The following is a 23,327-nucleotide window of genomic DNA, read 5'->3' as shown; positions in this document are numbered from 1 at the left end:
CGCGAGTGGGCGTGGTTTCAGCGCAGCCAGCGGACACGCCCCCAGCGTTTGAGAGCAGAGACTCCTGCTCATTTTTTCAAGATTTTGATAGCTTATTTTATGTACTTGCCGGCTTTTTTTTTCATTCAAATTTGACTGGTTGACTAATAACACATTTTTCTGTGGTGTGACAAACTCAGAACACATACTTAATTTTGACTCTACAGGGACTTTAAAGGATGTTGCCAAAGGACAACCTTTGCCAATTGACTTATAGATATGATTAGATGTACACAGGGCAGATGCAAGTTCTTCAATGACTGACTGGTCAATTTGCAGGTTGTAACTATTCAGTGTGTCATGTATCACATTTTTTGTACAAACTCTGAATTCACCACGCATTTACACTTAAGCTAAGTTAACTTACTAACCTTACACAGATCACGTTAAGCTAGTCGCTGTAACCTTAGCTAATGTAATTTATATATAAAAAAAAAAACACAAACTTAGCATTAGCTAAACACATATTTTTTCTATCAAATGTTTTAAAGTGTAAACAGAACCCTGTTTAAGTAACGCAAATAACACACCAATGATTATAAATTGCTTACTTACCGAAAATGCAGAGCTGGATGCAGCATTCAAAAGAGTGCATCACGTTCAATCCTCCCGCCTTGGCGCCTTCAGAAAAAAAGTGTGTCTGCACATGCGCAGACCGGACAGTATATGGAAATTAAATTAAAAAAAAATTTCTAATTACTTTTAATTGAATGAAATTAACTTGTTTTAAACAAGGGCAGTGAATTTGAAAATTAATAATAAAAAAAAGTAGGATTAAATAACACATTAAAATCAGTGAAATTAACCAAATAAAAACATGTAACATTTACAAGGGGTCAGAGTAATTTTTTTCAGTGCATGTAAAAAAATATATACATTTTGAACATGGAGACATTTAATCAACAAGTATTAAATGAAATACAAACGACGTTTTTACAGTGGAAAGGAAACAAATATTTCATCTTTTTTTTTTTTTTGTACTGACCGCAAGTTTTTGTTTGTACCTTTTGGTTCTTGGACATGAGTTGAGTTGGATGGTTGCTCTATGTAGAGCTTAGATCGGGCCCAACAAATCAAGCCCGACCCTACCCGAGCCCAAGCACGTTGTGTCCGAGCCCGGCCCGGCCCGACACGTTCACTGTAATTATGAGCCCGAGCCCAATTTAAACCCGACCATTTTTAATATGTGGGCCGTTATAACCAGGGGCGGCGCCCAAATTTTTTTTTTTACGCAGGTGCTGCTGTGCTAGATCCTTTAGGCTACAGGGGGAGCTGCGCAGTTATATATATTATATAAATACTATTAATAAATGAGCAAAATTTGGCCACTCAATATTAAAAATTCAATTATTTTAATTATCACAATTAAAGTTTTAATTTTATTAAATTGAACAAGCACAACATTCAGCATTCAATCAAATATTCTTAAAGATTAATTATTATTAATAATGTTACTTCAACAATGTGTGTGAGCAACAAGCAAGATGTGCATTTGTAAATTCGGTGACAGCGTGTGTTACGAGTTTCAAATGGTGTATGTGACCGTGGCGCGCCGGCGCCTCCATGTCATGATTATAGTGTCTGCTATATTGCTTTTTATGTATTAAATCCAGGCAATTGGTTGATGAAAAATTTATTAAAATTAAGATACAATTTATACTAAACGAAATTCACTTTAAAGAAAAGTTTTCTTCAAAACAAAACTTAACAAATTTGAAACTAAATGTGTTTATTTAATGGCTAAAACACGTAGGCTACTACAGACTCTCTTTTTGTACAAATTGCAGCACATTCATTTAATTCTGAATTTTGCACATGTAAGTTGAAAGGCATTTGTTTGTGCATAGTAAAATATATCTGTAACATTTATCAAGTTCATAATTGTGCGTGCATTTATTAATATTAGCTTAATGAATAATGTAACAAGGAAGAAGCATGTAAACTGCGTTGTTTGTTTATTCAGAAATAATTGAATGGATCGGAAAAGTAACAAAAGAGGACATTGAGGGCTGAGGCTAACTACTATCATAATTTATGTCATGGCAAGACTGCTTCATGTGTCTGTTCATCGTCAAAGTCCCCGTTTATTTGCTGTCATAGGCGAGCAGCGTGTCGCATTTAATGCACGAGACAAAGCCAACACATGTTGTCACTCCCCACGACTAGTTTAAAATGTTTCCATACCTCCACGGGCGGTTCGAGTCTGGGCTCGGGCAGAGAATCTAAGCTCTAGCTCTATGTCAGTTTGTGTTTCCTGGATGGCACAAGGAGATGTGTCTGTTGGTGTAGGATGTGTTCTGTGTGGTGGTGTGTGCATTTGCAGTAAAGTATGATCAAACTCTGTATCTTCGAAGTCTTGTTTAGACTGTCCAGCTCTTTCAGTAGTCATGGCAGTTGTGTTGGTCTCCAGTGAAGCTATAGGCTCAATCCTGATGATAAACTCATTGTGTGTCATGACTTTCATTTCTGGTAGTTCAAGCAGACAATCAACAATATCATCATTAGATCTGGTGCGTTCTACATCAACAAGTGCGCTAACAATGCTATTGCCAATTTTTGCTTTAAAAATGTTGCCAGAAGAAGATTTCATAGCCAGGTTTCCATATGTTTTAACTTGTATTGCAGTTGATTTGAATAGGGTTTGACATTTTGGACACAGTATTTTTGAACTGGATAGAGTTGGGTATCGTTTGAATTTTAACGATTTCGATTCCGGTTCCTAACGATTCTTGATTCCGATTCTTTTGAGAGGCAGGGTCAAAAAAGTTTTAAATGAGCTAGCTAACCAACGGTCTTTCTTAAGGAAATAGTCTGACCTTCTCCATCAATTTTAATTCTATGAACTTTTTACTTTTTATGGACTTTACTATGAATTTCTCACAGGGCTGTTTTCAACTACAATATAAATATAAAATCTATGAACTTGAATATAAATATTATAAATTATGAATATTTTTCACAGGGGTACACTTTTCTCAAGAGAGCTTTATTTTTCAAAACACATTTACACATGAGTGTATGATGCTGCAGGTACTTAAACATGTTACCGTGCTCCCACTGATGGGCTAACCTGGTGCAGAATAGCAAGTAAACAATAAGAAACATCTTGTAAAACCCAGTCCAGATTAGCAGCAGGTACAGTATAAAATCAGAAACAGTTCTTGTTTGGGAAAATGATCATATCTGCCTTCTCAGGCAGGATGCGTTCTGGACAGAAAGTATCTCCTGCTGTGGAGAAAACACGTTTGCTGGGTATAGAAGAAGCTTGAACGCATAAATAGGAGAAAGCGAGATTTGACAGCAAAGTAGGGGTGGGCGATATAGCCTCAAAATTATATCACGATATTTCAAGAATATTTGCGATAATGATATTTATGACGATATAGAAAAAAAAGTTGTCAATTTTTTTTATTACATTTATCTCACCTAAATGTTTGCTCACTCATTGTGTTTTTACAATTGGGTAATTTTGTTTTTAAGATTTTACACAACACAAGGAAGCTTGATTTCAATCTTTGAATTAAATTGAAAAAAGTAGTATTTGTAAAGATACAAATAAAGAGAAAAGTTTTTGGGTAGGTCTAACACTAGTATTCAGAAATGCTACAGAAACTGTATAAGGTAATCAAATGTAAAATAGCACTGATAGTCCTGACTAAATTAAATGCATAGGATATTAATTCTGATTCCTTACAATGAAAGCTATCTTTTGTTGTTTTGACGACAACAATGACAGACACATATGGCTGCTGTCACTTTTAGAGCTAGTGCCCGGATCCATTACTGTTTTCATGATACTGACTGTCACACGCGTTTTATGCAAATTTCAGACATAACCGACTGTTTATGAATATACTAACCATGACCGGCATTTTTACACAATTTTGCGTGTAACCCACCCCCACCCCCACGTGAAAAAGAACTTTTGTTACTCGCGAGCTGTTTGTGAGACGGCTTTACTGTATGTATGCACGCAGAGTAAACAGAGCACGCGAGAGTACTGAATAGTTTAAAATCGCAAATGTTTAAACTGATAAGACTTAAAAAGAAGTGAATACGATAAACTTTAGTTACAATGCAAGTGACCTTCATGTCCTGACTGCTAAACACGAGTGTGGTATCGACGCTTGACTTGTGCAACCCATTTTGAGAGCGAGAGAGAGAAGACGCGGCACCGGTTGGTAATATTATGTCTTGGAGAAACTCACGCGGTTGGTAATATTGCGTCTTGGAGAAAGTTTAAAAATTATTGATTTGATTGTCATTGGAGGCTGACTTGCTGCTCTCACGCTCAGACAGGTGTTGTTGTTGTGCGTGCTAGGGAACGTAATGTGCCATACGTCATTGCGTCGCTATATCAGTGATATCGCGATATGACGCTTTTTTATCATGTAAAAATTTATACCGGTATTATCGTGGACGGTATGATATGGCACAGCCCTAAGGATAAGTCTTTTTTTGGTTCCACCACCATGCAGCAGGGTCCTCAGACATAAGGACCGGTGGAACTTCCTGGTATATCTGCAGCTCTCTCTCCACTCGTTTCTTGATGGACAGGTTTGCAACTATGCTTTTGGGAAACGCTCCCTGGCTCAGTATCAATTAGCTTAGCTCTATCGTTATTGCTTAACTAACCTAAATGTTGGTGATTCCACCTCTGAAAAGAGATGCAGCCTTTTCACGATGTGTGCAGTGACCTTTCTGTGGCACTCTTCCTTTTGTTGCACCGACATCTTCCCCCTTGCCGCTATGGTGAACGGAGTAACGTTAGGCCTGCCTGGTCACAAGCCTGGCTAACGTTCGCAATCTCAGGCCGTAAATTGTCTATGAACAAAATATGTGGGCTAATTTGTTAGCTGCCTCAATGTAGTTTCAACGAAACTATCGAAATTTAAACTTTTGAACAATTCCGGGAAAATCTAGTCCCGGTTCCAATCAATACTCGATACCCAAGCCTAATAGTGACATGTTACTAATAGGATATTTTAATGGACAGATATAAGTGTTTGTTATTTGTGCGCCAATTATTTCACAGTTTTGAGTGACTGAGGTTGTGGTGGGAACAAAGATTGCAGTGCCTTGAGATGGAATGCTTGTAAACTCAGTGTCTTTTGTCGTACTCACACATGGTTTGTGGTCATACTGTCTCACTGAGATGTTAGACATACTATACCACTGTCCAATGTGAAGGCAGTGTTCGTCCCAGACTGTCAGTTCTGCAGAAGATGTTGTGTTACATATGGTGTAAATGGTTTTTGCAAGAAAAGTTCCATCCCTCTTCTGGAGGTGCAGCAGGAACATGAATAGTTGGTACCGATCCTTTTTTTCAGGAGCAGCTTCTTTGCAAAACCAGCTTTACTGATCCTCGTTTATAGAGCAGTCTGGTATGTGAAATGATTTGCGCAAACATGAAAGCATTAACGTTGATCGTGGGGAATATTCCCTTCGAAAACAAACTCAGCCACTGCGTCTTCAGCAGTTCGGATTTAGGAACATCAAAATGATGCTGTGTTCCTTATTGCACCCAAGAACAGTACACCACAATCTGCTCATAGACAGTGCTCCAACGTTTCAACAATGACGCGCCGGTCCACGCAGACTTTGATTGACAGCTCGCTCACGAGCGGGGGCGGGTCTGTGTTGACATGCTGCTGTCAATCAACAATCGTGGGAGGGGCGTCGATTTTGTGATCTGGGGCCTGTTGCACAAAACTAGGATAAGGGATTAAGCCAGGATATCTTGGTGATCCTGGCTCAATTGATCCGTAATCCGGTTGCACTAAAGCTGGATAGGGGGCAGGAGGATATGTTATGGTATAAATTACCATGGAGATTTATTCTGTGGAGCTAGCCTGCTCCAGACCAGGCTAAATTCCAGGATCTATTTAATCTCATCCCTAATGTCAGTCAGCAGTCACCACAAATGGAAACCAATAGTTATTTCACTGCTCACTATACATTGTTATCACATATAACTAGACCCACTGTCATTATTTAAACGTTTGTGATCATTAATTTCAATCATTTTGGATAAATAATGATTTTTAGATGATGTTGCTATCATTAGATAATTTACAGTTTCCCATAGACTATAAGGCTATATATAAAATGATAGAATATTAGGGCCACAGAGGGAAAAAAAAGACAAGTCATAATATTGTAACCAGTTGTTTTAAAGGAGGACAGTTGTTAAAATGACAGATGTAGGGCATTTCGTGAAATTGTACTTCAGTATGGTTTCATAAACAAAGACATGCTGATGTGCCAGAATATTAAGTATCACATTGTCATAAGTATCAAAACTGTAAAAAGAATATGTAGCTTTTCTGCAGAAAGAACCAGCCTCATAAATGTATGACTTTATCCTTTTTCCTCAGTGTGGCCCTAGTACTCTGTCATATAAACAAATACACAAATACACATTCCATATGAATATAAAAACACAATGTGTAACATTATGTTCCTTTATTGAATAAGGGCAAAACAAAGCAGGTAAACCATCAGCTCCTTTCGAAACTGAAGTCACAGTGACTCTACAAGATGGAAAGCACAGAATCAAAGCATATTATACAAAATGATACATACACATTCAGAGGTCTGTATATAACACACCCTGCATGTCTGCACACTAAAATAAATGCAGGACAAATCCATACACATCAACTGAACAGACAAATGAATGGATGCAGTAGCCTCCCTGCAGCCTTGTATTACACACAGTTTACCGCACAAACATCATAAGAGGCCAAATTCGTAAAAAAACGAACCCAAAAAAACCCAAATTCCTCTGCCACCGCAGGACATATTTAACCAAAATTGAAAGCACACATACTAACTCTAGATAGTCCATAACCGAAAAAAACGTCCTTTCCACCATTGGAGCATGGGTTCGCGGACGGCGGTCCGCGGACGAGCGCGCCGGCCCCCCGAAATTTTTGGGGGGCCGGCCGACGCCGCACGCCGACCGTGCCCGTGCCAATGGGAGGCCCCCGGAGCCCGAGACCCACGGAAGCAGTTCGGCCTTCGTCCTGGGTGGGGCAGCACACGTGACCGGTCCCACTAACCCACTATTTGTCCGTTTGACCACTGTTTTGGGCGGACCCCCCCGTCCCACGAAACCACTATTTGTCCAATAACCCACTATATGGCGCAAAAGTCCCGTTGACCCCGCCCCCCGACTCCCAGGCCACGCCCCCATCCCACGAACCCACTATTTGTCCAATAACCCACTATATTGGGCAAATGCCCCCCCACCCCCCCCCCCCCCCCCCCCCCGTCCCACGAACCCATTATTTGTCCAATAACCCACTATTTGGCGCAAACGTCCCGTTGACCCCCCCCCCCCCCACTCCCAGGCCACGCCCCCGTCCCACGAACCCACTATATGTCCAATAACCCAGTATATTTGTATAATGATTTCCCGCCAATCATTCAATAAGTCAATATTGGACATAGGTTTTTTTTTAAAGTTCCTGTCATGATGAAAACCATTTTACTGCACTCAGGGGCCTCCCCTGAGTCCATCGCACCAAGTCCCATCCCATAATTCCACCGTCCACGAACCCACAATTTTTACAATGGGATAAATGCTACGTGGGATCATCCCACGAACCCACTATTTGTCCAATAACCCACTATTTTGGGAAAACGTCCCGTTGATCTTCTTGAAACTCTGGATTCTGTTAGAGGGTGTTGAGACTTAGGGATGAGTGCAAAAATGGAGGTTCTAGATCATTCCAGAGCTGAGATATGGAGATCCCACGTAGCATTAATTCAATGGAAAAAAACTGTGGGTTCGTGGACGGTGGAATTTTGGGGTGGCACTTGGTTCTACGGACTCAGGGGAGGCCCCTGAGTGCAGTAAAATTGTTTTTATCAAAAGAAATAGAATGGTGAGCTTAAAAACCACGTGTCCACGGAGCCACTTTTTGTCCAATAACCCAGTATATTTGTATAATGATTTCCCGCCAATCATTCAATAAGTCAATATTGGACATAGTTTTTTTTTTAAAGTTCCTGTCATGATGAAAACCATTTTACTGCACTCAGGGGCCTCCCCTGAGTCCATAGCACCAAGTCCCATCCCATAATTCCACCGTCCACGAACCCACAATTTTTACAATGGGATAAATTCTACGTGGGATCATCCCACGAACCCACTTTTTGTCCAATAACCCATTATATTTGTAAAATGATTTTCCCGCCGTACATGAAAATATGCTGCAAATGGACACAATCCCACCTGCAATCTATTTTACTGCAGTTATTTAACAAAGCATGTGTTTTTCACCCTTTTTCGACCTTCCGACCCCTGAACGAGGTCTTAGGTCCACCAATTAGCATAAAAAAAAGACAAGACAAATGTAACATTACAAATGTTTATTAGAACATGAGAACATACACTTTGTGAACAAATAGAACAAATAGAACTTAAAAAAAAATGTCGGGTTGCTTTCCGTTGTCGCTTTTTGGCTGCACTCAGCAGCTTCTGGGCCACCTTGTGTGGGGACTTCACAGGGGACAGCCGGACAATAGGGTTTTTCAGTCTGAGGGCCCTCTGGCGCCGCTTTGCTGGGCTAGGCTCCTCCTGCAACGAGCGAGATGGTCAAAGAATCAGCGAACACGCCCACTCGTCAGACAAACGGTTAAACGGACCCATCAAAAGTTGGACTTACCGAAGCGGACTCCCTCGGGTCACCCTCTTCCTCTTCTGTCTGCTGAGGGGTGGCGGCGGGGGGCGGCCGCTTACTCCTGGCCACCTTTGGACCGGAGGAGGAGGTGGTGGGGCGCTCCGGGGTCCCCGGAGGGGCTTCCTCACCCTCCACGGCTGACTCGAACAGCTTCCGCTGCTCCGCGGCCTGCTTGGCGTCTAGATTTAACGCGTAAAAGCGGTCAGCCGTGGAGGTGTCGTGGCACATAAATCTGGACACCTTGTGCCTGTCCCCGGGGCTGTGGGTGTTCTTGGCCTGTACAGAGAGGAAAGCACAGTTGGAAACAAACATGCGCACGTCAGAGGTTCACAAGGCAGAAACACGGGCTGGGAAACTCACGTGGGTTGCGATGGAGGTCCTCACGTCAGTGAATGTCGGAGTTCCTGGCAGCTCCATCCCAGCCCATGCCTCCTGAAAATACTGGTTGAGATTTTTACAGGAGCTGGGCTTGGAGGTGAAGAAGAAGTAGTGGGCGTCGCTACCGCCCACTAACTCCTTCCTCATGGCCAGGAACTCCGTCAGCCACCCGTACTCCTCCTCAGTCAAGGCCAGCTGAGCGGCCCCGAACGCCTGGTTGGTCTTGTGGGAAGCAATCTGTAGAAACAGCGAAAAACGACACAAGAGACGTAAGAGAGAGAGAGAGAGAGAGAGAGAGAGAGAAACCACTCACATTAATAACGTAGCATCCATCCATTGCTCCCTGTCGCGCTGCCTCCACCTCCCCAATGGTCATGTTTTGAAACACCCCACCGCGATGCCCATAGATACAGGCGAGGTAGGCGGTGAGGTGCCCATAAAATGACCACTGGTCCTTCCTGTCGCTAGTCACCTTGAGACGGGCTGTGAGGGAAAAAAAGACAATCGTTAAGGGGCATGTGTGTGTTTGTGTGTGTGTGTGTGTGTGTGTGTGTGGTACGCCAAGGTTTGAGAGGTAAGAGGAGGCAAAAACTTACCCAGGATCTCAGGAATGGCGACCTTGGTGGAGGCAACGCACTGGCGGAGAGCGGCCTTCGGGATGAGGTGGCTATCCTTGGCCTGTTTGACCGCCACCTCATGCACGACCACCCTCCGCCTAACAGAGCGGATCAAACTTTTGATCTCCCTGTTAAGACCGACCATCACCGTGCGGGAGAGCCGGCAGTTGGGCGGCGGGGTCTCGGTCACGTAGGCCAGGAACTGCGAAACATTTTTTAAATACATTTGTACCGTCGGCTCCGCGATCTTGGCCTGGTTCAGGGAGTTATGCCAAGACCGCATCCTCGCCGTCTGGTTCAGGAAGGCCAAGCTGGCCAGGTCCGTCTGCCCCGCCGCCATGTACGCCACAAAATTCCGGATGCGGAAGACCTTCGAACCCACGTTGTTCACCAGCCTCGGAGTGGGGTCGGCGCCCTCCTGGTGGCCGCGGAACTCCTCGAGGAGGAGATCTGCGAAAAGAGAGAAAACAAACACAAGAGCAAATGGGGTCAGAACAAAAACACTGGGGTTGGAACATTGGACGCAGAGGGAGAGGGAGAAGAGATAAAGTACTCACTCAGAACTGGCACGTGGTCGGGGAACGGGTACTTCTCCTGCTGAGGTGGCTGGGCGGGGGCGAGAGGCTGCTCGGCCGGCTCTCCGGATGACCCGGCACAGGGCTCACCTTCCTCCTCCTCGGCCTCTCCCCTCTCGGGGGTGCCGAGAGCGGCCATAAGTCTCCCGGTCACCCTGGCGACATGGGCGGAGGCGCTGGGCTGCGACCTCCTCTTCAATAGGCGGTAGCGGCGGGTCACGTCCCTGAGTGCCCGGCTCAGGGTGTCCACCTGACCGTTGAGGTCGGCCACGTTGTCCCTGAGGCTGGTGATGAGGCGCATGCAGCCAGGGTTGCTGCAGGGAAACTGCGGAGAGTTAGGGTCGTCGTCCAGCACCTCCTCACCCGGCATCACCTCCTCCGGAGCAGCGGTTGTGGGATCCTCCAGGTCCAGGGATGAGGCCAGTGGCACCGTCGGGTTGGTCGCCCTCAGCTCGGCGAGGTCCCCCAATATCTTCTTCCGCTTCATAGCCTGTATCGTCTGCCGACGAGCTGCGGCCGTCAGCTCTGTGTGGCCCTTAAGGTGGCGGTCCAACCGGGAGCTGAATTTGCCGCATGCAGGCACCGGGCAAGGGCCCTTCCGGATGTCCACCCTCCCGGATGGAATGGCTAGCAGCAGCTTGCGCTCGGCCTTGTTGCGGACCCCGTGGCTGGTGGTGAGGTGCTGGCTCAACTGGTGGTAGGTCCTGTGGCAGAACGGACAATCCCTGGACCATAAGGAACTACTCACCATTTCCGTACCTTTTAACCATCTTTAAAGAATAAAAAATATGAGTCAGCTTCTAACAATTGCATATGGGGCTTCATTGATGTTAAAAAATTTAATGAATACAAATGTTAGGCCTTCGGGGGAACTTGGTATTAAATAACTTCTCCGGATTGATCAATTTAGGCCCGAAAAAAAGGAAAATAGTCATGTACGTGTAATAACGTTTAATAAAGCTATGTACAATACAACATCATTGCACGATAACACTTTATAGTACAATTTAAGATGATTTACGACTGCATAAACTATGAAGTTAGAGAATAGGGTTAGAGAATCTCACCTTCACTTGTCAAACGTCAGCAGATGTGATCAGTTGAGCGAAATGGTGGGTGTGCAGACCCTTGTTTGGAACCAATCCCCAGCCTCGTTAATCGGCACGACAACTGATTTTAAAACAAAACAATCTCCAGACGCTATGTCTAGACAAATGGACAGTAAGTTTACTTTTGTTTTTGGTCGTGCCCCTTGCTCCACGTTCCCCAAACTCGAATCGATCACAGCGCCGGACGAGGCCTTTCCAAAGAGCCCACCCACAATGTCCAGCTCACTAGGGTCCCCGAGTTACAGCCGTTCGAAGTCGGGGTCCCAGCGACCGGGGAGGTGGCGTCCCCGGGGCCGTGACTCTTGCGTTCAGGAGAGGGTCCCCGCGGGACATCCTCCCCCGAGTTTGAGCTCTCTGCGTCTTCACGCTGCCAAGATACGAGTCGTTTTGTCCCAGGGGTCAAGAGGTCACCGGCGGACGCCATTTTGATTTGCGCGCCGTGGTTTTCGGCTAATATCTTGGCCAAAACACCACCAAAAATCACGGAATTTTTACCATTCTTTTCAGCTCAAATAGACGGTTCCATAGAGCCAGGTGCCCGCCGGATCCGTCGAGTTTTGGCCTTGATAATTGCGTTGTTTTTGTCTGTATCTCGGGGCCCCAGGGGCCCACGAGGCCGTGGGTGGTCTCAAAGTAAAGGTCTCGTCCCGTTCTAAACACGATAAAATGTTAGGTGTCCATAGGACCCAGTGGGTCATCATGAAAAATAAAAACAATCTCCAGTCACCATCCACATTTTTCAATCACTGGACTCATCACGAACGGGGGTTAGGAAACGCTTAGGAAGGGGCTAGGGCCCTCAAACTCGGGGGCCCGACTCAGGGACACTAGACGACGGAGCTCGCCGAGTTTCGGGCTCCTGCGACCTTCCGTCTGCGTACGGGGGCCGTCCCACGGCCCATTTAAAAGGCATAACGGTTTCGCGGACGAGCGTCCCTTTTCCGACCTCGCGGCCCCTGAACGAGGTCCCAGGGGCCCCAAACTTTCCCGCCCGCACCGGGGGGCCGTGGCGAGTCGGAAAACGGCGCCCCCTAGTCGATAGGCCCTTCCGAAGCGGCGTCCGCGAAACCACTACGGCGAATACATTCATTTAATGGGCGAGTGGGATTTTGACAGAAATGTCCCAGGGGCCCCAAACTCGGCACGGTGGCCCCTGGGCCCGTCCCGAGCGACATACCAAAGGCGCTAGGCTCTAGAGCGAAGGCAACACTTTCCCGCCCTTTTAACCCTAATCTCGGCCTTGTGTCTCTTCCACTCATGTAACCTAAGAGCCTTTTGAGTGTAAGTTGGTTATAAGGGGCACACTTTGTTCAGGAAGGTCCTAGATTTTCACGCTTCGGGGCCGTGAGTCGGGGGCCCCTGGAGTGTCAAAATATCAAATCTCGACATGACACGACCCTGCGTTTACGCACGGGGGCCGTCCCACGGGCCATTTGACGGCGTAGCGGGTTCGCGGACGAGGGGCCCTTTTTCGACCTCGCGACCCCTGAACGAGGCCCTAGGGCCACCAAACTTTCCCGCCCGCACCAGGGGGCCGTGGCGAGTCGGAAAATGGCGCCCCCTAGTCGATCGGCCCTTCGGAAGCGGTGTCCACGAAACCACTACGGCGAATACATTCATTTAATGGGCGAGTGGGATTTTGACAGAAATGTCCCAGGGGCCCCAAACTCGGCACGGTGGCCCCTGGGCCCGTCCCGAGCGACATACCAAAGGCGCTAGGCTCTAGAGCGAAGGCAACACTTTCCCGCCCTTTTAACCCTAATCTCGGGCCTTGTGTCTCTTCCACTCATGTAACCTAAGAGCCTTTTGAGTGAAAGTTGTTATAAGTGGCACACTTTGTTCAGGAAGGTCCTAGATTTTCACGCTTCGGGGCCGTGAGTCGGGGGCCCCTGGAGTGTCAAAATATCAAATCTCGACGTGACACGACCCTGCGTTTCCGCACGGGGGCCGTCCCACGGGCCATTTGACGGCGTAGCGGGTTCGCGGACGAGGGGCCCTTTTTCGACCTCGAGACACCTGAACGAGGCCCTAGGGCCACCAAACTTTCCCGCCCGCACCAGGGGGCCGTGGCGAGTCGGAAAATGGCGCCCCCTAGTCGATCGGCCCTTCGGGAAGTTTGCGCCATATAGTGGGTTATTGGACAAATAGTGGGTTCGTGGGACGGGGGCGTGGCCTGGGAGTGGGGGGGGGGGTCAACGGGACGTTTGCGCCAAATAGTGGGTTATTGGACAAATAATGGGTTCGTGGGACGGGGGCGTGGCCTGGGAGTGGGGGGGGCGTGGCCTGGGAGTGGGGGGGGTGGCCAACGGGAAGTTTGCACCATATAGTGGGTTATTGGACAAATAGTAGGTTCGTGGGACGGGGGCGTGGCCTGGGAGTGGGGGGGGGTCAACGGGACGTTTGCGCCAAATAGTGGGTTATTGGACAAATAATGGGTTCATGGGACGGGGGGGTGGGGGGTGTTTGGGGGGGGGCATTTGCCCAATATAGTGGGTTATTGGACAAATAGTGGGTTAGTGGGATGGGGGGGGTGGTCCTGGGGGCAATATGCTCTCTGTCGCCCACTAGAGGTGTCCAAACAACCACAGTCCCGTGGCAAGTGGATTGTGATCCGTGAATTGGGGGGTTGTCACAAAAGGCCCACTTCCCACCAAGTCTGTGGGCATTTGTCATCCAAATTCACCCTACGATCCCTCGGGCCCATTATGCGTCCAATGGCAGATTATTAACATGGGCTTTTTTCCACGAACCCACGTTTTGGACTACCTAAAATAATTCAACACATATTGGTCCCTCAGCAGCCGACCACTGTCGTCATCAGGGAAGATTGCCGGATTGTCCCAGTCAATGGCTGGTGGCACACTGGGGGCCCTCTCCTTCCTCAGGCAGGCCACATTGTGGAGGACAGCACAAGCCACAGTAATATCACATGCCCTAACAGGGCTGACCCTTAATTTGTGAAGGCAGTGAAAGCGTGCCTTCAGGAGGCCAAAGGTCATTTCAACTCTGGCCCTGGTCCTGGCATGGGCATGGTTGTAGGCCTGCTGTGCTTCCTGGGGGTCTGTGAAAGGTGTCAGGAGAAAAGGCTGGCAGCCATACCCCCTGTCTCCCAGCAACACACCAGAGAATTCACCTATCAACACAAAATCTCATCATTACTACCTCATAAACACAGTGATATTCTTGACACAGCCATGATGGTTATAAATAGGGGTTGTGTGGCTTACCTTGTGATAGGCACTGATAGATTTCAGAGGCCCGAAAGATTCTGGAGTCATGGACTGAGCCAGGCCATTTTGCCACAACATTGCTGATCACACAGTCAGCATTGCAGACCATCTGAAATCATAAGATGAGGAATATTACACCAATCAATGCACATCACTGGCAATGCAGAGTGTTCGTCAATGGACAATATCAAAAAGTTATGTTCACCTGAACATTAATGCTGTGAAAGGATTTCCTATTCACAAAATCGGCCTCATGGGCACCTGAGGGGGCTTTTATCCTTATGTGTGTGCAGTCCACTGCACCAATGACATTGGGGAAACCTGTCACACAAAGTAATGAGTATCCTACTATGTGTTAACAGTTGTCCTGTAGTTTGTAGATCCTCTTACCTGCAATCCTATAGAACTCCTCTTTGATGTCACAGAGTCTTCTGTGGCCAGGGAAGGAGATGAAGACATCTGCTAATGCTTTGATAGCCAGACACACACTCCTTATTGTGCGGCAAATTGTGGCCTTGTTCAGCTGTTCTGCATCCCCCACTGAGTACAGGAAGGCTCCACTAGCAAAAAAGCGCAAGGCCACACAAACCATTTGCTCCACACTCAGTGCATGGCTCCGTGCAGTGCGGTGCTTAACCCTCTGAGGTCGAGAAACGCGCCCACGTGTTTTGCTGGATTTTTTTCACATAGCAGCAACATAAACTTAAAAAAATCCGTAATTTATGGTCATATAAATAAAATAAATACATGATTATAAACTATAGAGGGTCTTCTTTTTTTTGTGTACACTCACATTAACATCAAAACCTTGTTTTTATTTTTAAATAAATAAAATAAACAGGGTGCGCTTTCAGCTCACTCTGTCTCCACAAAAATCTTTCTGGAACAAGTCTGGAAAACTCAGCGAATACTTATCACACAACCATGAAACATGCGTCTAAAGAAAGCTTTAAATTTCTACTTTTAAATAAAACAGTTCACATTCAAAACAAATATTCTCCTGCAATGTAATCTGTATGAAACTAAAGTGAAGTACAGTTTCTCCCGTCTCATCTATATATCTGTAATTAGTTCACGCCCTCTCGCAGAGCGCGCTATTCATAAGATAATGTGAGGTGATCTATGCAAAATAAGGTAAACGCCCCCTGAAATGAGTTCACACCCACTCGCAGAGCGCGCTATTCATAAGATAATGTGCTGAGGTGATCTATGCAAAATAAGGTAAAAAGCCCCCTTAAATGCTTTAAAACCAGCTAGTTTCATTCACTCACGTTCCTGCGCCGTTGGAAGATGACGCGATACACCAGTGAGGAAGCCCTTCAGCTCGTCCTGGATAGTGATGAAGAGTTCACTTTTTCCTCAGAAGAAGAAGAGGACTCTGACAATGAACGTTTGTATTTTGAGGAGCGACTTGATCCAGGCGTGGATATTTCGGATGAGTAAGTCTTTTTAAATTTACTTGCATTAGTTGACAAGCTATTTTGTATAAACGTAGGCTACATATTTACTGGTTGGACCATTTCCATACTTGTCATTCAGAGTAATTATATTTAAATGGTCTAGGCTATGCTTTATAAAGTAGGAGAGAGGCTTCATGCAGTCTGTTTTCTTTCGTTTTTAATAGTTTTGTTTAAAATAACACATTTCGAGCTTTCTATATATTTCTCTGGTATTTTAGGCAAAGCTTATGAGTTTGGGTTCATTTATGAGGCCTCCAGTTCCTGCTATTTTTAATTCTTATGTTTTAAATACAGGCATTTGGTTGATGAAACAACTATTAAAATTAAGATAGGCTACAATTAATAGCCTACAAAACGAAATTCACTTTAAAGAAAGGCTTTATACAAAAAATAAACTTAATGAAATGGTCAAAATCTTCTCTGCCCACTCCATTTGTCTCGCGATTGCGCATGATCTGACTCATGCTTTTCACTTTTCATATAATCAACATAAATGAAATAAAAAAAAATAATGATTTTATTTAAACCTAAATATGAACTAAATTGTTTTATTTAATTTTAATGACTAGGCTACAACACGTAGGCCAATTAGCCTACAGTACAGATAAATTAGTTGACAAGCTATTTTAAATAAACGTAGGCTACAGATTTTACTGGTTGGACCATTTCCATACTTTCCATTCAGAGTAATTTATATTTAAATGAAGAGTGCTTGCAAATATCTATTGCAAATGTGTGTATGTGCTGAAATGTGTAAATATGCCCAGCTGATGAATTGCAAATGTGTTAATGTTTGCGTTGTGCTATCTCCGTAATGGCCCATTACACACAATAAATGCCTACAGCACGTGTCTACAATTATTTGCATCAGTTATTCATATAGACTAATGGTAATATACTTTGAAATATTTATGTTATAATAGTTTTCAACTTTTTTTAAAACAGGAATGCTGCATCTCCTTCATCTGCAACTCGGAGGGCACGCAGCAACACAGTTGAACGTCAGAAAGAGTAAGTACATATTTACCAATGTTTGTGCAATTTTGTTTATATACTTATTACAATATGAGCCTGTATGAATTTATTTATTTTTAGAGGTTGGTTGATAATGTTACATTTTTTTCTTTGTGTTATCTTATCAGCATGCTAATGCCCAACAGTTGTGCATGTGCTGGAATAGTACTCTAAAATATATGATAATAATAGTTTTCAACTTTTTTTGAAAGGAATGATGTAGGTTGCTCACTCTCACCTCTCACTGCAACTCGCACTAAGAGGGCACGCAGCAACACAGACAGAAATCAGAAGGAGTAAGTACATATTTACCCACTATTTTACAGATGTTAGACCAATTTTGTTTATATACTTAGTGATGCTATATGTACATGTGCCTGCCTGTGTGGATTGCCAGACACAATTGTAAAACACAATTACCAGACACAATTGCAAAAATTGTGGTGTTATGTATGCACAATATTACAATTAGTGATTGGTAATGTTAGTATAAAAGAGCTTATTTTTGTTGTTTTACCAAAATGCTGACTGTCCATCAGTTATGCATGTGCTGGCATAGTACTTTGTTCAACCTTTATTAATATTAATATTATTATTTTTATAGGAATGTGGTAATGCCAGGCATGTAATGTTCACTTGTGTCTTCAGTTAAACAGGAACTGTTTTCAAGAATGGCACAAAGACATGTAACTATATTCTATCTGCCTTTATTTTTGTTTATTTTGCTCATTTTGCATTATTTTGCTTTATTTTGCTTAGAGCCCGCATCAACGGGGCATAAGCATTTACTGTGAGATACCTGCAAATTTAAAACATTTAGTTCCTCCTCATAGAGGAATTACAATAAAACAGTGAAAAACAAAACCTTTGAATCTCCTCTACTTTGTTCAGGCTGCCTCTCTTGATGGCCAATTAGTCATTGGGGGAGTGTCTGTCACACCCCTGGTCTGAATCTCATTAATATTGATGAGCGATTACCCCTCCCACGCATAAACCTCTTCTGACAAAAAAAACTGTTTTACAATGTTTAAATCAATGTATTGTTTTAAGAGAACGATCAGGCAGGATGAATTTCACATCATTTTGAAGCCAGAACTAGAAAGACAACATACATTAGTCAAGAGGCTTGTGGGCACATATTTAGAATGTGTTTTGTGGCCTTATTTCAGCAACTTTCTTTTTTTTTTTTTTTTATAACCACGCATAAACATTATTCTCTTAAAAATACAAAGATTTACAAGCATGTTGATCAGATATTATGCTAGCCCTGTTTGTGTTATATAGAGTGAATTTACACTTTTGCCATTAACATGTTTATAAATAACTGAAAAAAAAACAAATGTCAGAGCATGTCAGATCACCTCCAGGGCCCAGAAAACAGCTCAGACCTCAGAGGGTTAATCCTGGGACCCAGTAGTCTGCATAGATACCTGATGCCATCTGCAGAAAACCTGTATCTTTCATATTGTGGTGAGATCTGGTACTACTCTCACTTTCCTGAATAACCCCTGGTATCTCTGTGTCTAGGTGGTCTTTTGCTGTCAGGTCAGAATAGATATAATTCACTCATTAGCTTGTTATAATTTATACCAGTAAATCTAGGTGTAGTCCCTACACTCCCAGGAAACAATAATAAACATTACTAACTAGACATATGAATTCAAAGCATGCTTACCTTCCAGCTGAATCGCTCTTGGAACCCTTGTATATCTTCGATGATAAAGGATTAATGTATTGCTCTGTCTATTGCTATTAGAACTGTTTGTAAAAGCTGAAGTAAGACTTCACAGTGATTGTCTTTAGAAATAAAAATTTATTTATACAAAAGATTAAAACACTGTTAATACAAAAATCAATACTTGTAGCAAATCAAAAAGAAAATGTTACAGGATATAAAACTTCAGCTTATTCAATCTCAACAGGGCAGTCCTGTATGAGTGAATATTACAAAAACTAATTACCTTATCAGCAGTTCAAGCAATTCGAGTAAATATGAACTTGTTCTCATCCGAGGTTTACCAAGTTACATCAATACAGCAGAGCAGTTCAAACCAAAAAGAAATTCAGCCAGGATAATACTAGAAGAGGTTTGATTCCTCTCTAGGTATGCATTCGACATCAAAATCAAAAATGCAGCAACGTACAGTCGAAAATGCAGTCATATTTATACGGAACTGGGTTACATTGTTCTAATACAGTTTCTTGGGTTTTTTCCAGAGGAACTCAGTCTCATGACTGAGCCTTGCAACATCAATCGTCTCTTGCTTCAGACGGGGGTTTTCGCTGATATCTCTGTTTCCCATATATGGGTATTCTTGCGTCCTTTCCGTCCTCTGCGCTTTGGGCTTCCATGTATGTGTGCGTGCATATGTATCTGGAAGTGTGTTTGTACGTTCAAAATACCTATTCAAATTCGCAAATCCTGCCACACCCCCTCCTGGACGTTCAAAAGCACTTTCATTTACAATTCTCCTGTCATTCCCAACACGTTGCTTTCTAATAAAATCCCTTGGGTAAATCACATCCAGTTTATCAATTTTAACCTTAAAAAACATATACCGTAAAGGCATTACGAAATCCATGCAACACTAATGAAACCCATACATTCATTAATTTTCCCGATGGGAGAAACCCATCGTCACTCTTCCGTGCTGTGTCAACAAACTCTCGATGCTCCTGCGGAACCACCGCTGGGACACAGGTTTCCACCTGAACGAGTCCCGATGTCTCGGGGCCTGATCCAATTTTACCAGATCCTCTGGGTAAAGAGCCAGCTCGGAACCACTGTCCGCCAAGCTCTCGTCCAACACCCTCAGCTCCCACCGGGCTTGTGTCAGGCGCCACAGACAGATCTAGTAGATCAAGTACATAAACAATCTGGCCGTTATAACGCGCCTGTTTAGTACAGAACCCCGGAACAACTTTACTATTGCATAGATAGGTTCGAATGTCAACACAGCACGTAGTCCTGGTCACACGTTCCCTGTGCCCAATTAGTAATTCAACTGCTTCATCTAAATTGATGATCAGCCATTTCATTGCAATGATAAATTTCATTGCTTCATAGGTTAAGTAATGAGTGCAGCCTGGATCCGTAAAATTAGCCCCTCGATCATAAAAAGCAAAAAGTCTTCATTTCAGCCATGTAATAACCCTTGGAAAGTATACAAGATTGACATAAGTTTTTAAACTCAAAGCAACCCCGTTTGTGCTTCAGTTTTCAACGGGTAACATTTAACCTTCAGACAGTCATCACACATTTTATATATTCCATGTCCGTTGGCAATTCTCCGCCCATCCGGACCCTATTACAATAACACATCAACTTATGTTATAACAGGCAAATACAGTAACCAAAAGTTCCCAAAAACAAAAATTGCCATCAACTGTAATTCCTAAGTCAAATCTCATTTTCTTGTTATTCAAAAAGAAATAAAAGAAAATAAACTATAATAAATCAAAACATTAAAAATTATCATCAATTTCATACTAGCAGCAGTTTGTTGTTTCCTTTCCTTCCAAATATATATATATATATTTTAAACAAATCAAAAAGATAGTAAGATAGAGAAAGGGAACATAAAACAATAATTATCAAACCTTCTATGTCCTCCAATAGGAAGGCTATTTCTGTCATTTAGACAATTGTTGGAAGCCAGGGGGCCCTCCCGACTTACAACAATGTCATTGACTTTGACATATCAAATCTCATGCCGAAAGATCGTTTATAAAAACTTGTTTGTTAACTTGGGTTTAATAATTTGTAATTAAATCAACATTAAACAAAAACAACCCAACATCAAAAGTGAATAAAGACGGGGTAAAAAATATATATATAAAAAATCAAAAATTAAAAATGTCAATTGACAATATATATTTCCCTTCTTTATTTTATTTTTTCCAGTTTGTCCATGACAATCACAATAAAATGCCATCAAAATCATAATTATGTTTCGTTTTCTTTTGACTCCACAATCAATCACAAAAATACAAAAAATGAAACAAAATAGTGATCAATCAATTGTTTCAAAATAGAACAAAGTAAATAAATCCCTTCAAATTCTATATGACCACTGTTTTGTCACTGTTTACTTTTTCGTACTTTAATAATACAATAATCTATTTCAGAAAAAAAATCTAAAATCTGAAACACAAAGGAATAATCATTTATATCCAGAAAAAATAGCAAGAAATAATAACTTTGGTTCATTCACATTTACGGAAGTCCCCGCCATCATTAAGATAATGAAATACAGCATTGCCAAGTTTCCACCAATGGTCTTAAGGCTGTATGTCATCAATAATTTAGAATAATCAAAAACATCTAGGTAAGGAACACAAGTTCCAAACCAGCATTTTTGAGCCAAATCATTTTAATATAGCACTGTGCAAAATTATACACAGCGATGGCCACGGAAAATATCATTACTTCGATAATTTCTCATTCGCCAAATAATCTTATTTGCGCACTCCTCAACAGCTAAGACACTAAATTCAGTAATAAGGAATAATCATTCAATACATTATACTGGCCAAGGCTTAAACACATCAAAACTATTTGTTCGGGCATGCGAATGGTTAATATTCCAGATATCCAATAAGAAATCAACCGTAAATTTATAGAGATAATACACACTATCTCCTTTTGGCGGTTCATCGCAATGCCATGTAGAATTGGTGCCATTGCCTGCCAACGTCTTCAGCTGTTGTTGCGCCCAAAGTTTATCAAGGGATTACACTTCGATCCTTTCCCCATTACCAACTTCGTCATCAAATGTCCGTAACCTTGCCGCGCCATGTGACCCCCTTATAGCCCCTGTCGCTATAATAGGTCACACCTCCGTTTCTGACTCACTGTCAGTTAGTGGAAGCGAGGCCTTCCTGTTCATCACTGAACCAGACACATCCGAAAGTTTCTTGCATTAATTAAATATCTGCTTAATAAAGCCTCTATTAATTAAATATTACCCCTTTTCTAGATAATTCTCTTTATTGTTTCTTTTATCTCGCCATACACGGATTTATTTATCAGATATTGTTCTTGCAGAACCTTAATTCCTCCCATTACGGTATATTCATATTTATCTGATAGTTTTCCACAATCATTTTTGGTTATATTTTTCAAGTAATTTTTCTAACTAGTTTTTGTCAATAGGGTCTTGTTTTATAATCCTATTATTGCCTGAATCCAGGCCGACTTTTTTAGGCCATCTGATTGTTTCATCATTATCAGTATCTTTTTCCTTAATTTATTTAATTAGAATGTTGTCATTTAGACGCATTAAAGTTGTGCTGTAACTATACACTGCAATCCTTCCCAGGAATATCTATCTCTGGTCACTGATTTCATTTTATTACTGAAACCTTAATCATTATATTCACCTTCAAATTGTATCGCTCCGTTAGGAACTTTTGTTACACTGGATACCTTTTCTAGGTTATCTAACATAAATTTGATTCCCTTTTATTGGACATGTAATCCTTATTTTTTGTCTCCCCATGTCAGAGGCAGTGGGATTATACTTCCCTACTTCTAGTTTTCGGTTCTGCTATTTTGTTTCGTTTGTTTATGTGGGCTTGTTTCTGCTCGTCAGTCAGTTTTGCCCATTCTTTAGGCTCTATAAATTTAGTTCCTTTTCCGGTCTTCTTAGCTGGCCTAACCTGGGGTTTTAACTTTTTATATAAAGTTTCAGGATGTTCATACCTTACTGTCCTAGCCTCATTTTTATCCTTCGATTTACTTTTAGTTCTCTGATAGGCAGTTTCCCGTTTCATCCTATCCCCCTCTATTGGTTTATTTATGTTTTGGCCTAAGCTTTCTCTGGTCCTATTACTTCTAACCGTTTCCCTGTCATATAGGTCCGCTAAACTAGACATTTCTGACCAGTTGGTAACTGTGGCTAGCCTTTTAAGTCTAGCTAAATCTCCTCCATTTGTCCACCCTTGGGGGGCTTTCTCGGAAAGACATGGCCATCAGCCTCTGGTTTTAACCACTTCTGTCTTTTTCCGTAATTCAGTCTCCTTATCTATACCTATCCCTTTGGAGTGGTATGCATTAAGGTTTTCTAGTTTCATGGATATTCCTGTATGATATTTAATCATCAGTCTTACCAGGCTAGTTGAGGCACCTAGGGTTTTCCCCAGATCAGCCACCATTTTTGCCTTAATCATATTGTTATCTTTTGCCCCTTTGAATTTCATATTTTGTAGGAGTT

General features: G+C 42.9%; 2 protein-coding genes and 1 long non-coding RNA gene across 3 annotated transcripts in view; all 3 read right to left on the bottom strand.

Annotated features, from left to right (window-relative positions):
* LOC309497079 overlaps positions 1–23,327 on the bottom strand; it is a 284,477-nt gene that overhangs the window by 178,055 nt on the left and 83,095 nt on the right. The window lies entirely within an intron of this gene.
* On the bottom strand, positions 7,655–10,311 carry LOC309496449 (uncharacterized protein; the record flags this gene model as incomplete). Its single annotated transcript, XM_082166440.1, has 6 exons — positions 9,704–10,311; positions 9,421–9,590; positions 9,090–9,344; positions 8,715–9,005; positions 8,518–8,626; positions 7,655–7,737 (listed from the first exon to the last, which is right to left on the bottom strand). The coding sequence occupies exons 1-6, from the start codon at positions 10,062–10,064 to the stop codon at positions 7,655–7,657; spliced, it is 1,269 nt and encodes a 422-aa protein (XP_082022566.1). The 5' UTR covers positions 10,065–10,311.
* On the bottom strand, positions 14,171–15,268 carry LOC309496448 (putative nuclease HARBI1; the record flags this gene model as incomplete). Its single annotated transcript, XM_082166439.1, has 4 exons — positions 15,029–15,268; positions 14,844–14,959; positions 14,636–14,747; positions 14,171–14,541 (listed from the first exon to the last, which is right to left on the bottom strand). The coding sequence occupies exons 1-4, from the start codon at positions 15,228–15,230 to the stop codon at positions 14,171–14,173; spliced, it is 801 nt and encodes a 266-aa protein (XP_082022565.1). The 5' UTR covers positions 15,231–15,268.

This window comes from Leuciscus leuciscus (genome assembly GCF_965113295.1).
Source record: "Leuciscus leuciscus genome assembly, chromosome: 4".
Taxonomy (NCBI): domain Eukaryota; kingdom Metazoa; phylum Chordata; class Actinopteri; order Cypriniformes; family Leuciscidae; genus Leuciscus; species Leuciscus leuciscus.
The sequence above is the reverse complement of the archived record's forward strand: the minus strand, read 5'-3'. Positions and strand labels throughout refer to the sequence as shown.